This window comes from Sorex fumeus, unplaced genomic scaffold, assembly GCF_029834395.1.
Source record: "Sorex fumeus unplaced genomic scaffold, SorFum_2.1 ptg000044l, whole genome shotgun sequence".
Lineage (NCBI taxonomy): Eukaryota > Metazoa > Chordata > Mammalia > Eulipotyphla > Soricidae > Sorex > Sorex fumeus.
The window spans coordinates 8,634,603-8,650,234 of record NW_026606101.1 but is presented as its reverse complement, the minus strand read 5'-3'; the positions used below and the strand labels follow the sequence as shown (position 1 = coordinate 8,650,234).

At 52.9% G+C, this 15,632-nt stretch overlaps 1 protein-coding gene across 1 annotated transcript in view; it reads left to right on the top strand.

Moving 5' to 3' along the window:
• Window positions 1–15,632, top strand: part of CTNNBL1 (catenin beta like 1) — a 186,485-nt gene that overhangs the window by 155,273 nt on the left and 15,580 nt on the right. Inside the window, exons 12-13 of the mRNA XM_056121215.1 lie at window positions 3,991–4,088; window positions 6,699–6,779. Of these exons, the coding sequence (XP_055977190.1) occupies window positions 3,991–4,088; window positions 6,699–6,779 (179 nt within the window). The remainder of the gene's footprint in view (window positions 1–3,990; window positions 4,089–6,698; window positions 6,780–15,632) is intronic.

Genomic DNA, 15,632 nt, shown 5'->3' with positions numbered 1-15,632 from the left:
GTATACAGACTCAAATAAGCCCACTGTCATAAATACACAATAAAAATGGTGACAGTTATTATTGTAGCCTACTTACTTTTGAATAGGATTTTGAAGCAGCTTACAGCAAAACAATATGGTGATACTAAATCATAGCTTTGAATAATAATTCGTCACAAGACAAATGTCAAACCCACGAAAATATTTGCAGCATATCTGACAAAAGGGTAATCTTAATTTACAAAGAGCTGTGAGGAGCCAAAATTGGCAAAGGATAAGCCGGGCAAAAAAAAAACACAAATGATCAGCAAGCAAAAGAAAAAGGTGCTTGCCCTGATTTATTGCAGGAATAAAAACTTGCTAATCAAAGTATGTATTTTCATATACCAACTTGTCATAATCTCTGAGTTGGACAACATCCAATTTAAGTGAGGATATGGAAAAAAGCTACTTTTATAATACTAACATAATGAGGCTTCCAATCTCGGCATGTGTTCTGTAGATGTGTATGTGTGTGTGTGTTTGCTTGTTTATGTGTCTATATTACACACATCCCAAGAAGAGGTGTATAATTCATAGACAATTTGTCAGTGTCTCTCGGTCTTTTAACACTTGATATGTAGATTCTTTTTTTTCCTTCTTTTTTTACTTTTTTTTGTGTTAAATGAACTCAGGCGTCACCTGTGTCAGGCAGGCTCGCGCTCTCTCTCTCTCTCTCTCTCTCTCTCTCTCTCTCTCTCTCTCTCTCTCTCTTTCTCTCGCTCTGTCTGTGAGCTATACCCTGGTCTGTCAGTACCTCTGAGCACATCCATTAGGGAAAAAGGAGTATGAGAAAATAAAAATGTTAGTCAGTGCTCAGTAACTATATATCGAGAACACTGTATGCCTTTTTGTGTGGAGTTTTGCTTTTATCATGTATAGCCATTGATTTTTATTTTAAAATTCATTGGTGGCAAATGGAGATAATCAGTAATAAAGTAATGAAAGAAATTGCTTCCTGTGGCCGAGCATAAACTCTTCTTGAGCTTCCTATGAACTGAGGCAGAAAGGGGAGCCTCGAAAGAAGCACAAACATTTCCCTGGCAAGGAAGAAGGTTTTCCAAATCTTGGTCCCAAAAGGATTGGTCTAGATCCCGATCTGGATCGGCCAGAGAAGTGGTGGTGTGTGGACACAGGGGCCCACTGTGTGTCTGAAGGGTAGATGGTCACGTGGTCCCCCCTCACATGGGTGGGGCTGGAGGGCACCGTGGTCAGTGGAATGGTCAGTGGGAGGACAGATGGCAGATGGCCTCAGGCTCCTGGGGGGGGGGGGAGAGACAGGACAAGGTAGCACACAGTGTCAGAGCCCTTTGCCTTGGGTGACAAAGGTGAGATTACCAAATGGAGGGAGGGCCAATGACCAGGTGGGCCCAAAGTAATGGACATTGGTGGGGGGTGTAGGGGGACTTTGGAAGGAGGGAATGCAGTAGCTTTGTACAGCAAAGCCGTAAGTGCGAACACTAGTGTCACTATTACAACCACGTTATCTATACCAGGAAGAAAATTAATTACAAATAAATGGATCTGATCTTGCCTCTCCCCATTTTAGAATTTACTGGGGTGGGCTCCATCCTTGTGACATTTCTCTCTGGTCCAGTCTTGACCCACCTGATTGGCCTCTCCTCCAAGTGACCTTTCGATGTCTGTGGGACCAGAGAGACAGGACAGTGGGGAGGGCACTTGTCTGGCACGCCCCTAACCCGGGTTCAATCGCCAGCACTCCACGTGGTTCCCCAAACACCACTTGGAGTGATCCCTGAGTGCAGAGACAGGATAAAACCCTGAGCACCACCCAGTGTGACCCAAAAAAGCCAAACTGACTTCTGTCTGGAATGGTCTCTTTTTTTTTTTTTTTGCTTTTTAGGTCACACCCGGCGATGCACAGGGGTTACTCCTGGCTCTGCACTCAGGAGTTACTCCTGGCAGTGCTCAGGGGACCATATGGGATGCTGGGAATCGAATCCGGGTCTGCCGCGTGCAAGGCAAATGCCCTACCCGCTGTGCTACTGCTTCAGCCCCTGGAATGGTCTCTTATCTAATTTGGGACCATGGCTGTTGTTGGTGTGTGTCAGTGTGTGTATGAAGATTTTCAGTTCTTCGTTATCCAGATACCCAGTGGGATTCCAAGGTCGGTTCCCCTGAGACCCCCAAGCCTGCCTCCTCAGTGATGGAGCTTGTCACCACCTTGTCACCATGATTGTTGGTTTGTCGGCCCCCCCAGGTGAGGGGCTCCACCTGCCCCTGAGAGAGAACCTGGGAATCAGATCAGATGCCCTTTCACTATGTGGAAGATACGGGGGCGGAGGGGGGGGGAGGGACTCGTGAGGAGGAAGACCAGGAGCTTGGTTTTTAAAGGCTCTGTTTTAAGTACCTGGTCTATAGCCACATGGTGAGGGCGGATTTATGGGGAAAGGCGAGTCTGTGTTCAGATCACAGGACCCCTGCTAGACTCAGGTTTAGGAGTCATCGGCGAACACAAGGTTTGTAATGCTGTGGAGTAGATGAACAGCCCAGGGAGAGGAGCATAGGCGGAAGAAGGGAGTCTTGGGATGGAATGACTCCAACATTAAAAGGAAGCGGGGTGGCGGGGGCTGGAGCCATAGCACAGTGGGAAGGGCATTTGCCTTGCACATGGCCGACCCAGGTTCGATTCCCAGCATCTCATATAATCCCCTGAGCACCGCCAGGGGTAATTCCTGAGTGCAGAGCCAGGAATAACCCCTGTGCATCACCAGGTGTGACCCAGAGAGCAAAAATTAATTAATTAATTAATTAAAGGAAGGAGATGTAGAGGGCCAGATTAATAGCACAACGGGTAGGACACCTGCCTTGTACACAGCTGACCCGGGTTCAGTCCCCAGATCCCCTATGGTTTCCTGAGCACCACCAGGAGTCATTCCCGAGTGCAGAGCCAGGAGTGACCCCCAAGCGTCGCTGAGTATGACCCAAAAACAGAGAGGAAGAGGACATAGAGAAACGAGGAACGCCTGCACTGGGAGGGGGCAAACGCCAAGGTAGCAGCACTGCAGATTTTAATTAGCGGTTGGTCGAGTGGCTTTTTGAGCATCCATGATGATGTTGGTATACAGAGATGCTCGGGTCTCAGTTTCCAAACAGGTGATTCAAAATAAACTTTGCTCTGCCGTTCCTCCCTGAGTAGAATTCCGCTGCCTGCCCTTCAAGGTCATTATACTTGATTTTTAACAGTTCTTTTTAAAGAAAAGAATCTCTTCACAGTCAAAGCCTATAATAAACCCTTCAATTACCCTCTTCTTCCCAAGGTAGGAGAAGAGAAATCCTTGGGTTATCTGAACCCAGAAAGCATCGCTGCCTTTTCTGAAGTGCTCACGGTCCAGCTGCCTGGAGACTGGATCCCTTCCTAGTTCTTATCCAATTCTAGGATATTTATTTGCAAATGGGAAGAGGCAACTTGAGAATATGCCAGAACTTGTCCCATTTGTTTCTAAGTCCTCATCTCGTGGCCGGTTTCCATACTCTAGTCCCAGGTTAAAATGAATATGTGGGTAAGAGGAGAGGGAAAGTGTTGTAGACAATAAAAGTCGATTAATTTCAGGCAAAACAGAAGTAAGTCGAGGGGCTGGAGAGATAGCACAGCGGGTAGGACGTTTGCCTTGCACGCGGCCGACCCGGGTTCGATTCCCAGCATCCCATATGGTCCCCTGAGCACCGCCAGGAGTAATTCCTGAGTGCAGAGCCAGGAGTAACCCCTGTGCATCGCCAGGTGTGACCCCAAAAAAAAGCAAAAAAAAAAAGTCGAAATTTTCTTTCCATTCACCTGCCCCAGCTATCTTGGAGGATATGGTCCCTCGGGCCGACGTCCAACGAGGCTGGTGCGGTAGAAGATCCGTTTCCCGGTGACACGGTTTTGTTTCTTAGTGATCAATAACGAGAGGGCTTGGGCAGCCCAGGCGGCTCTCACCATGCGTGTCCTCCTCTCTTCTCCCACCCCAGAGCACGTCTGTTCCATCCTGGCCTCCCTCCTGCGCAACCTGAGGGGGCAGCAGCGAACTCGGCTTCTGAATAAATTCACCGAGAACGACAGCGAGAAGGTGAGAGCCGCCCCCCCCCCAAACTGCGTCCCCGCCCCAACCCACCCCGCTGCCCCTGCTCCACGCCCAGCCCCACTGCTTCCATTGCGTTGGCTCCTCCGTGACTCTGCCTCACCCCTGCAGTTGCATGGTCGCTAAGTGACACCTTGGGGATGGGCGGGGAGGCTGTCAGCCAGCACTCCAGGGGGATTGTTAGACCCAGGGAGGAAGGGGTCTAAGAGGGTTCTTGTGGTTGGAGGAGGGACAGGGGTGGGTAACACAACCTGGCAAAATGATTAAGATCATCACATGACTTTGCTTAGGTTCAGGCCTCTGTGCCCAGAGAGAGAGATGGTGCAGAGGTGAAGGCACTGGGCCTTGCGTGCTGCAGACCCTGGTCCCCCACCCAAGTACCGCTGGGAGTGACCCCTGACCACAGAGCCAGGAGTATGATCTGAGCACCGTTGGGTGTAGAAAACAACAGCCAACTATGCCCAGGCCTCCGGGTTTGAGCCTGGTGTTGCTACTTGCAAGCTATGCACCACTCTGAACCTCTTTTTTTCTGGCTTTGACGTACGAGCCTCGACGTGGTGGAAAGGGGATGAAATGAGCTCTTCCTTGGGGGTAGTGATGAAAGTGAAGTTGATGGAGAGAAAAATGGTGGAGCTTGACCTAGATGAGCTGGAAAACATAACAGTGCTCCTGGAAATGGGAGCAGATGTCAGGGTGGGGATGTTTGTGTGTGCTGGGGATTAAACCCTGGGCCTTGTACACTCAGACTAGACTCGTGCACACCACAATCACTAAACTCCATCCCCAGCCAACTGTGATACATTTGGCCACGGGGTGACAGCCAGAGGTGGTTGGGGGCTATTCTTGCTATTCTTGGTGGTGCTTGGGGGACCATATGTGGTGCCAGGGTTTGAGCAGGGATTGGCCCCATGCAGGGCCTTACCTCAACTGCCTCTCTAGCCAGTATACTTTGTTGTTTGTTGGGTTTTGAGCCACACCTGGCTGTGCTCAGGGATTGCTCATGGTGGTGCTTCAAGGACCACATACATCCAGGGCCAAGGATCAAACCCAGGTTGGCTGTCTGCAGGTGCCTTACCCACTGTACTATCTCTCTGGCCCCCAACGACAGTACTTTTAACAGCAATACATGCAGCGATTTATGGTTGGGTAATTCCAGCAGATACCTTTGACTGTTGCATTTATTCTACAGCAGTGGTGGTTTCTCCACTTGCAGTTTTCACTCCCGTTTACACATAAGGAAACTGAAGCACAGCCATGATATGTGATTTGCCCAAGATCCAAGGAGAGCTAAGATCTGAACCCAGGCTGCCTGAGTCCAGAAAAGCTATGTCTTTCTCAGGTTGGGCAGAAATAGGAAATTTCAGATAGGTAAAGATTAAAGACCAGGGGCTCCCCCCTTCCCGCCCCCTTCTAATACAATTGTCTCTTTCTTTCCTGTGTCTAAGTTGAGACTAGTTTGGTTTATTTGTTTTCCCTGCTCTGGAGAATTGCTGCAGACAGTCCCCCTGAGCCCACTTCCTGCCCTTGTCCCCACACTGGCCAGCAGTGTGGAGGCCAGTCAAGAGCCCAGCAGGTTAGACTGGAGAGTATGGCAGGAACCTTGTCACCTCATGACAGACACCCCTTCACTTCTCTGCTTCAGTTTCTTCATCTTCAAAACTGGGGGTTACAATCTCTCTCCCCTGCTATGATGTCATGGGTTGGTCTTTTGCAAGGTGAGGAGGGGCGTTCCTTAGGTTTAAAGAAAATAACAGCTACAAAAATACTTTGCGCACTGAAACAGCATGGTAGTTACCATAGAAAGTTTGCTCGAAGTCTTTCTGCAAACTCTTCTGATGCCATGTTGAAGCAACAATCCATTATTAATCAATTTCAGCTCCTGGCATACATTTTGCCAGGTTTGCCAAGAACCTGGGCATTGCCAGTTTGAGTTTTTTAAAAATAAATGGGCTAGACATCTAGGCTGGTTGCACTTTTTGGAAGTCTTAGAAAATAAAATTTCCCGAGCCCACCCAGTGCTCCTCAGGCCATGATTGAAGCATGACTTGGACTGAGTTTAAAATTTATTTTTTAACTTACTACTGAGCAGAAGTCAAGATTTTTTTTTAAGTTGCCAGAGGAGTTTTTCTTACACTCTCTCCTGATTCAGAAGTAACTGAAGAGATGCTACTCAGACCTTTTTCAAAAAAAAAGAAAGATCAGCTCTGGGGCAAAGTCTGAACATGAAAGGCTTCAGTGCGAAAAGAGAAATTTCTAGAAAGTTCTAAGTGAATATCAAATAGGTGGCTTCAAGCTCCTTCACTCTGCCAGAAGGGATTGGAATTTCTGTTTGTTTTTAACGGTTCAGATTCCTGGGGAGGCCTGTGCCCCCGTTGGGGCCTGGGCCCGCTCTGGGGCCGGATCCATCCAGGGGGTCTGCTTTGTTCTGTCCGCCCTCTCGCCCGTCCGAGATGCCATCCTGAGCTGAGCTCGCCGGGGCGTTGGGGGGCGCAGAGAGACAATGAGATGAAGCGGAGAGAGAAGTGCCTTCATTCCCCTGCCCTGCCGCTCTCCCTCCCCACTCAGGCCCGTGGCGCTCTCTCTCTCTCCCTCTCTCAGGTCGACAGGCTGATGGAGCTGCATTTCAAATACCTGGATGCAATGCAGGTGGCTGACAAGAAGATCGAGGGGGAGAAACACGTGAGTGCCCCTGCCTAGTTTTCCGTGAGAGACTGGCGTGCTCCTTCTGACCCCTCCACTCCCGGGATGGTCAGGACAAAGGCGCCCACACGTGTCCCATGGCGACCCTCGTGTTGTAAGCGACCCTCCTGTTGTAACCAGTCCCCCTGTGGTTGTCACTGCCCCGGCGGAGAGGAAAGATGACACAGCAGGACGGGCATTAGGGCACAGGCCACGTACCCTTCACGTACATTTGAAGCCCGGCCCTTTGATGTGTCGCTGCCTGCCATGGCTGGGCAGGTCTCGTCCACGCACGTGCTGATTCTGTGTCAGATGGGGAAGGGTGGTCACAGGTGCTCAGAGCCCAGAGTGAATGCATACGTAATGGTGTCAAGTTCCCTTAAATGCCAGCCCTCATTTCTTGCTGAAGGAGGCGAGGGCTGAAAGAATGCAGTCACCTGGGGGCTGGAAGGATGCAGTGACTTGAGAACTGGAGGGAAACTGGAGGGATATAGTGGCCTGGGGGCTGGAGGGATGCAGTGACCTTGGAATGGACTGATGCAGTGACCCGGCGGCAGGAGGGATGCAGTGACTAGAGGCTTGAGGGATGCAGTAACCAAGAACTACAGGGATGCAGTGACCCAGGGGTTGGAAGGATAGTGTTCAGGAGCTGGTGGGATGTAGTTACCCTGGGCTGGAGGGATGCGGTGACCCTGGACTGGGGAGATGCAGTGACCAGGAGCTGGAGGAATGCAGTGACCCTGGGCTAGAGGGATGCAGTGACCCTGGGCTGGAAGGATGAAGTAACCAGGAGCTGGAGGAATGCTGGTGACCAGGAGCTGGAAGGATGCGGTGACCCACCGTCCGAGTACAGTTCATTTGTTCCTCCCCACCCACTCTGCCCCTTCACAGAGAACCCCTTCGTGCAGGGGTAGCAGTGAGTAGGGCTCTGCTCCTTGTTCTTCCTTGTTTGGAGATGCTTTGTGCTCCCAGGCATGGCCTGGCCGGGGGTCTCTCTTCTTTCCTGCTCTAGTGCTCGGCTCCCAGTGAGCAGCACAGATGAAGCACTGTAGACTGGGCCTCCGCATGCCCCGCCTCCTTGATTTTGTTCTTGGAGTTCGCGTTTCTGTCTTTTCTTCCCTTTACGGTCCACTCCTGTGTGATGCACACTTGGTGATTGTTGAAGTGCCAGAGTGACGCATGAGTCCTCTTCACCTGAATTATAATTAGAAACAAATCGAAGTTTCCGTAGGCTTTTGTAGTGCAGCACCCTCATGACAATTGGGACTCCTGCCAGGACAGAGCCCCCCCAGGCCCCCAATATCCATCCACTAGAGGAGATTTTCAGGGTAGAAGGAATAGTAGTGGGGAGTTGGGGGCCCGGGACCTTGAGTGCAGAGCCACAAATCATCGCATCCCCTTGTGGCACCCCCGATTCTTAGCTGGATTGTGGTATCAGCAGAGGTGCTGTCCGGGACCCCCCACCCCCACGTCACGTCTCCCCGCGACTCCGGCCAGCGGGCTCTGGTGAGCGAGCTTTGTCAGCTGCCCGGCTCTGAGAAGGACTCGATGAGCAGCCGCGGGAGAGGGCATGCCTGGCTGCATGGCCTCCTTTGTGAAGAACAGCCAGGCAAGATCAAATAAAAGTAGACGTGGGGCTGGAGCCGTGGTACAGCCGGTAGGCTGCCAGGCTTGCACCCGGCCGACCCGGGTTCGATCCCCAGCTTCCCCATCTGATTCCCTGAGCTCTGGTGGGGCCCAAAGACAAACAAGTAGGCATCAGGTGGCATTCCCCAACCCCTTGCATTTGGGGCTCTGCCGATTCCAGCCTCTGAGGCCTGGGATGGGTGCGTGGTCCCCTGGGAGCTCTGGTTTTGGCACCGGCACCAAGGAACTGCCCAGGTCACTCTGAGGACAAACGCGCCAGCAGGTGAGACACCTGCACCTTCTCGGGCTCGGTGTGGTCCCCCTCCTCCCCAAATGGTTCTCCTTTTCCAGAGGACACGCTCCCTGCCGGGTGCGCCAGAGAGCTCGCCCCAGCAGACCCAGGTGTCGGCACCAGCAGAGATTTGTGTGAGTTGAAACCAGTGCCGAGGGGGAGGCCGAGTCGGCTCCTGGGCCATGGGGAGCCTGGCTCTGTGCCCACGCGCATCCGTGTTCCACGTTGATGAGGGTGTGGGATTAATTAGCCCCGGATGGGGAGAGTCACCACAGCCCCTCTGCCCAGCTGAGCCTGGACCCGAGTCTGCAGCCTGGTGGGGGGGGGGGGGGGGGGGTGCTGGTCATTCCCTGGCAAGCATCTGCCGCCTCCATGCCAAGGCTGCTGTGCTGGGCCCCAGCCAACACGCCAAGGCCACTGGTGCTCTGCAGCGTGGCTCGGCCTGACCCCGCCGCGCTCGGGCCCCATCCTGGCAGGGTACACACCTCCAAGGTGGGAGGTCAGTGGGGACCGTCCCCCGCTTTCCCTGCTCCTCCCATCAGCGGCAAACAGCGTGTCACCTCGCCCCGCCATCCATTAAACTTCCATGGCCGACCTCCCTGGCGAGCTCAGCAAATATTTGTTGACTTGAATTGGATGCTTATTTTCCCGCCCTCGATAACATTGAGTGTCAGAGCGGTAATGAATACCTCCCTGACATCCCTCAACAAGTCGGCTGCAGCACCTCCCTCCCCCCCCCCCAAAAAAAAACAAAAAACACCTTAGCTAATATGGCCTGGCACCAACCCACATAACGGAGAGCAGACACCGCCGGTCACCGTCCCTCCCAGAGACGCAGACTTGGCGCCATGCCCGTGGCTTGCAGTTGACCAGGACCCGCTTAGAGAACCCGGTGGTTTGGCCGCTGTGTCTCAGGCGCAGACACTGGCAGGGGTGGCTGAAGAATGGGCCGGAAGCAGTGCCGGGAGGAGGCTGGACTTGTCCAGGGCACAGGGAGAAGCTGTCGCCCAGAGTCGCCCCTCAGCAGTTTTGTAGGTGGAGCCAAACGCTTTTAAGGGCCCAGTTGTGTGGGCCGTCTAGAGAACCCGGTACAAAGGAGAAGCCACGTTAGCACGGAGCGAGTGGGAGGTTCAAGTCCAGAACCTGGGCTGGGGGGATGGTGCAGTCACTAAGGTGCTTGCCTTGTACGTGGCCAACCCGGCTGCCAGCCAAATACCCCATATGGTCCCTCAGCTCTGCCAGGTGTGGGCCCCAAGCATAGAGGGATGTGCTCCCAAAACAACAACAACAGCAACAACAACAAATTAATAAGGTATTTTTTTAATTTTAAATTAATTCCAAGGCGGGTAGGGATAGGAGGTGAGACACCAGCCTTCTTTGTGATTCATCTGCCCTGAGCAGCTGATGTGCCCTGGCCTGATTTTCTTCATAAGGGCCCTATCCTCATCTGTATGTTGGAGTTTGGGTTTTATTTTGTATCCTGGGGCTTGGGAGCCACACCAAGCATTGCTCAGGTCTTGCTCCTGGCTCTGCGCTCCGGGATCCCTCCTGGTGACACTCAGGGTGCCAGGGATCAAAGCCCGGTTGGCCTCGTGCATGGCAAGCACGTGTCCTGCAGTACTGTTGTCCAGCTCCCAGTCTGATTATTTGGAGGCAGGTAGGAGGTAATCCAAGAGACTTTCGTTTTCTTCTTTGTGTAGGGAGTGCCTTCCTGCTGGGAAGGACTGCAGCTCCTGAGATTAATTAGCATTTGCTCATGGGCATTAAGAAGTATAAATATTCCTGGGTTTTTTGCATTATTCCTTTACTCTCCTTTTTTGACCCGCCTTCTTTTCATGCTCGCTCTCTCTCTCTCTCTCTCTCTCTCTCTCTCTCTCTCTCTCTCTCTCTCTCTCTCTCACTAACCCTGTCGCCAGAAATATCTAAGTGCAAATAGACTCTATGGTACACGTAGATTGTCTAGTACATGTAAACTCTGGTACATGTAGACTCTGTGGTACACATAGACTCTGTGCACACCTAGATTCTGTAGTACAAGTAGACTGGTCCACATAGACTGCAGTACACATACACTCTGATACACATAGATTCCGTGGTACAAGTAGGCTCTGGTACACCTAGACTGTAGTACACCTAGACTCTGTTGTACATATAGATTCTGTGGTACACATAGACTCTGTAGTACACATAGAACTGTGGTATACATTGACTCTGTGGTACACGTAGACTGTAGTACACATAGACTCTGTGGTATAAGTAGACTCTGTGGTACACATAGACTCTGGTACATGTAGGTTCTGTGGTACACATAGACTTTGTAGTACACCTAGACTCTGGTACTCTGGTACACGTAGACTTGTGGTACATGTAGACTCTGATACATGTAGACTCTGTGGTACATTGTAGACTCGTAGTAAAATGGAGGCTGATTTGTCGAGGAAAGCCCCTGCTGCTTCTTCAGAGCAAACTGGCCAGAGTGTGCATGTTTGTGTCCAAGCCCGCAGCTGTGCTCCTCCAACTGGTCCCACCCGCCCCTGTGTCTGCTCAGCCCCGTGTGTGTATGCACGCAGTGTCGGCCACCTCGGGTCTGCACAGCCCCTCAGGGCGCCTGGCTAACAAGATTTGACCTGAACTTTTACAGGGCATGTAATTCTTTAAGACTCTCCTCGTAAGCAGCAGTTCTCTGTGATCTGTAAATATCTAGGATGCTTGTCTCAGCAGATTTCGCCCGATTCCCCAACAGCAAGAGGCCCGGAAAATCCCGGGGTCCTTGTTGTTGGGAAGATGTCTGGGCTTGGCAGTCAGAGAGAGAGGTACGGGGACGCCCGCCTTCCCCCATCGGGAGGCAGTCATCTTGACAGCGCCCCACGGGGGCATTGGGAGAGAGAGAAGAGCCTGGGAGGGAGACCTCTCCCCTGATTCCTGGGAAATTATACTCAGCAGGTTTATTCAGCAAAGTGATCGCACCACATACTTTCACAGTAATGACTTACAAATTGCATGCTAATTTTGCCACGGCTAAGTCATTCCTGGCTTTGTCCTGGGAAGGGAGGGATGGGCTCCTGGTAATGAAGCCACGTCCGAGGGTTGATGTCGGCAACACACTTGGACTCTTTTTCTTTGCCTTTGAAACTCACTCGAAGATTTGTGCTCTGCGTGGGGGCTGACAGGGGCAGGGGAAGGGACAGGAATGGGTGCCTGCACCAGTACAGAAATAGACATATCCGAAAGCACTGGGTAAGGACAGAAACCAGAGTCCCCAAACTCATTTGGCCTCCCGCCTCTTTCAGAAAGCAAAGGTCACCCTGGGACCCAAGTGATAGTCCAGCAGGTAGGGTGCTTGCCATGCACGCCGCCGACCAGCGTTTGATCCCCAGCATCCCATATGGCGCCCCCGAGTTCTCCTGGAGTGAGTCCCGAGCACAGAGCCAGGATGAGCCCTGAGCATCGCCAGGCGTGACCCAAGAGAAACCTAAAAGGAAGGAACAGGCCGCCCAGCATCCCAGTGGTACCCGAGACTTGTCTGCCCAGCCCCCCAGCCATCACAGCACCCCCAAGCTGGGGCTGGATATCACCCGCTTTGATGTAGCCGACCATCGATTCTTCAGCTAACTAGGCCGGAATCTTCTGGGATAAGCTTAAAACAAGAGAATCCTGCTGAGTTGCTCTCCGATGCTCTTTCAACCAATGATCCCCCAAATTTCCCAGCGCATGAATTTTCCAGAGCACATCGGCCCGGTGGGGAGGGAGGGGCGTCCTGCTGCTTTTTCTTCTCTCTCTGCCAGAGATGCTCGGCCTCAGGCGGTAGACCCCCACCCCCACCTCCGCTCAGCCCCTTCCTGCTCTCAACCAGCCCTCCTTCCCCCGGCTGGCTCCGAGGACCAGCTTGGAGCATCCATTTGCCTTTCCTGGGCCTTTCTGTCCTCCAGGGCATCCAGTTGTCACTTTGAGCAGTCCAAAGAGCCGGGCCTGGTCTCCGCCCATCCCATCCATCCGGCCTGGCTCGGGAAGGCGACTTTGTGGCCCCCTCTACCTGCCCATCCCCTGATGCTCGGTCGGATGCCCCCATCCCCAAGCCCCGGTCCATTTCCTGCCTAGAAAGCAGAGGGTTTTGCTAAACTGAGAAGTCTTTCGTGCCAGCAGCTGCCCGAGAGACCTACTGGCCTTGCGTGACCTCGTGTCTGTGGCCCATCCCCCCTTGCCTCATTTTCCTCACTCTGACCCCGCGGCCCCTCCACCTACCTCCCTCTCTCACATCTCCCCACCCTCCATGTGCGTTCTCAGAGCCTTCACCATCTGCCCAGGGCCATCTTAACTGCCAGAGCCCAAGGCTGTCTTGACTGTCCTTGCCTAGTGCCCAGGGCTGTCTTGACTGTCCTTGCCCAGTGCCCAGGGCTGTCTTGACTGTCCTTGCCCAGTGCCCAGGGCTGTCTTGGCTGCCTGGGCCCTCTCTGCCTAGCCCCTTTCTTGCCGCCGGCTGGCTTTTCTGTGTCCTTACAGGCTCCGACAGGAAAGCCAGCCAACGCGTCTGTGTGGCGAGCGCGTCTCCCCCGCACCACGTGTGCTGCTTTATATGACAGCGTCTGTTCCGGCAGAAAACCTCCCTGAGCTCCTGGTGGGTCCCTAGCTCCCCAACACCCACTCCCTGCGCTACCACCTCAGGCTTCAGATCGGGACTGAGCCAGGACTGGCCAAGTCCTGCCTCTGCCGTTCTGAAGCCTTGTGACCCAGGAAGCTCCGAGAGCTCTGCTTTGGTTTCCTCGTCAGTGAAAGTATATTTGTCGGGTTGCAGGGAAGATGAAACCTATTAACGTACATTGGTCTCTTAGAATAGTTCTGGCCCTCGAAATGCCCCGGAAGTGGCAGCTCTCCGTGGTTTGGGAACTTGCACATTTGTCTGTCCCCCCCCCCCCCCCCCCCCCCCGTCAAAACTGGCACTGCAGGGGCCAGAGCAGTAGCACAGCAGGAAGGCTGCCTTGCTCGCGTCAGGCCCAGGTTTGATCCCCGACACTCCTCAGGGTCCCCTGAGCCCCGCCAGGAGTGATCCCTGAGCTCAGAGCCAGGAGTAGGTCCTGAGCATTGCCAGAAGCGGCCCAAACGCCAAGTAAAAACAAAACACTGACAACGTGTGCCCTGCAGAGGTTGGTCTCTTGTCCCTGCACTCAGACAAGCTCTAGAGACGGGCTCTGTGTGGCTCCAGGAGCCCTCCAGGTGTTTGGGTTTTTTTCTTTACTTTAACTTTTTTAACAAGCAATCACCTTCGTTGAGATTCGTAAATATGTTGGAAGACCGCTTTGTCTTTCTGAGGCTTACAGGTTCTATCCAGAAATATAGAGAGACATCAGAAGAACACAAAACAAACCTCTGTTGGGGCCACAGCGATAGTACAAAAGGTAGAGAGCATTTGCCTTGCACTCGGCCAACAGGGTTTGATCCCTGGGATCCCAGATGGTCCCCTGAGCACGGCCAGAAGTAATTCCTGATGCAGAGCCAGGAGTCACCCCTGTTGATTTCATTTCATTTCATTTCATCATCCTGTTAATCGTCGATTGCCTCGAGCAGGCCCCAGTAACGTCTCTTTCATCCTAGCCCTGAGATTATATTCACGGCTCTTTAGGAGAATGAGACCCATCATTGTTACTGGTATTTGGCATATTGGGTACGCCACGGGGAGTTTGCCAGACTCTGCCCTGTGGGCAGGCTACATTCGATAGCCTGCAAGTTTGTCCAAAGTAGGAATGAGATAATAAGATGTCGCGCGGCCGCGAATGTTTCAGCCACAATCACCCCTGTTGATTGTGGCTGAAAAACAAAAGCCTGTGGGGATGATATCAAAGGACCCTAGAAGGAGCGTGTACGATGCCCCAGAATGCCCCCGACTGTTTCACTTGCTCTCTTTGTGGCTTTTTCAGACTATCATTTGGAAGGGCCAGCAAGACAGTCCAGGTGTTCATCTTGCACATGGCTGGCCCAGCTTCAGCCCTCAGCCCCCCCGTATGGGCCCCTGAGCACCATCGGGGTGACCCCCAAAACAAAAACGAACAGGAGAGAGCAGGCATTATTGAATGTGAATGTGACGAGAAAGCCTGCTCCAAGCCCTGTGTGGGTCAGCTGAGCAGAAAGCCCCCCCTCCCCCAACGCCGATGGCCCGACAGCCTCAGATACTTACCTTAAGCTGCCACCAACCAGCTGTGCATTCTCAAAAACAAATTTTTTTTCTTTTTAATAAATCTCCTGCCTCAGTTGCCCCAGCTGAAGATCACCTGCGGTGCCGGATCCTTCTCCAATGTCCAGCTTGTTTTGGAAGCATGGGCAGGAGGTTTTGTTTCACACTGTCCACCCTCACCTATCTTGCCCGTGGACCCCACACCCCCCTCCCAGCTCTGGAAGAAAAGAGTCGGTGGGGTGCCCCCCCCACCAACTTCCACCTGACCAGACAGTAACCGGGACCCCTGCCGGACTCCCTGCCTCTGGAGGGCCGCTCGCTGGTACTTGGGATCGGGTCCTCCCTGGGAGACCTGGAGCCTTCTGGCAGACAGACGGACAGGTGGACATACGGACAGGCAGGCTTGTGGAGAAGCGTCAATACAGGGGTGCCCCCGCTGCAGGTCAGCCACTCACCGGGCGGCTGCGATGGAGGCAGGGACGCGGGCGGGAATGGCACCTTGACACCAGGCGCCCCTCCGCCTTGTGTATCTTTGGCAGTGACTGTGTTGATCTTAGCAGCCCCCACACAGGCCCGTGCTGCTGTGAATCTCAATCTGTTTTGCTTCGTGCCATTCTCAGAATTAACCATCCCAGGGCTGCTTTCAGCCTCTCTTAAGGGCTGAGCAAAACCAAACCTCTCATGGCTTCTCTTTCTTTCTTTCTTTCTTTCTTTCTTTCTTTCTTTCTTTTTCTTTTTTCCTAACTTCCTAAATTGCACATGGAATTCT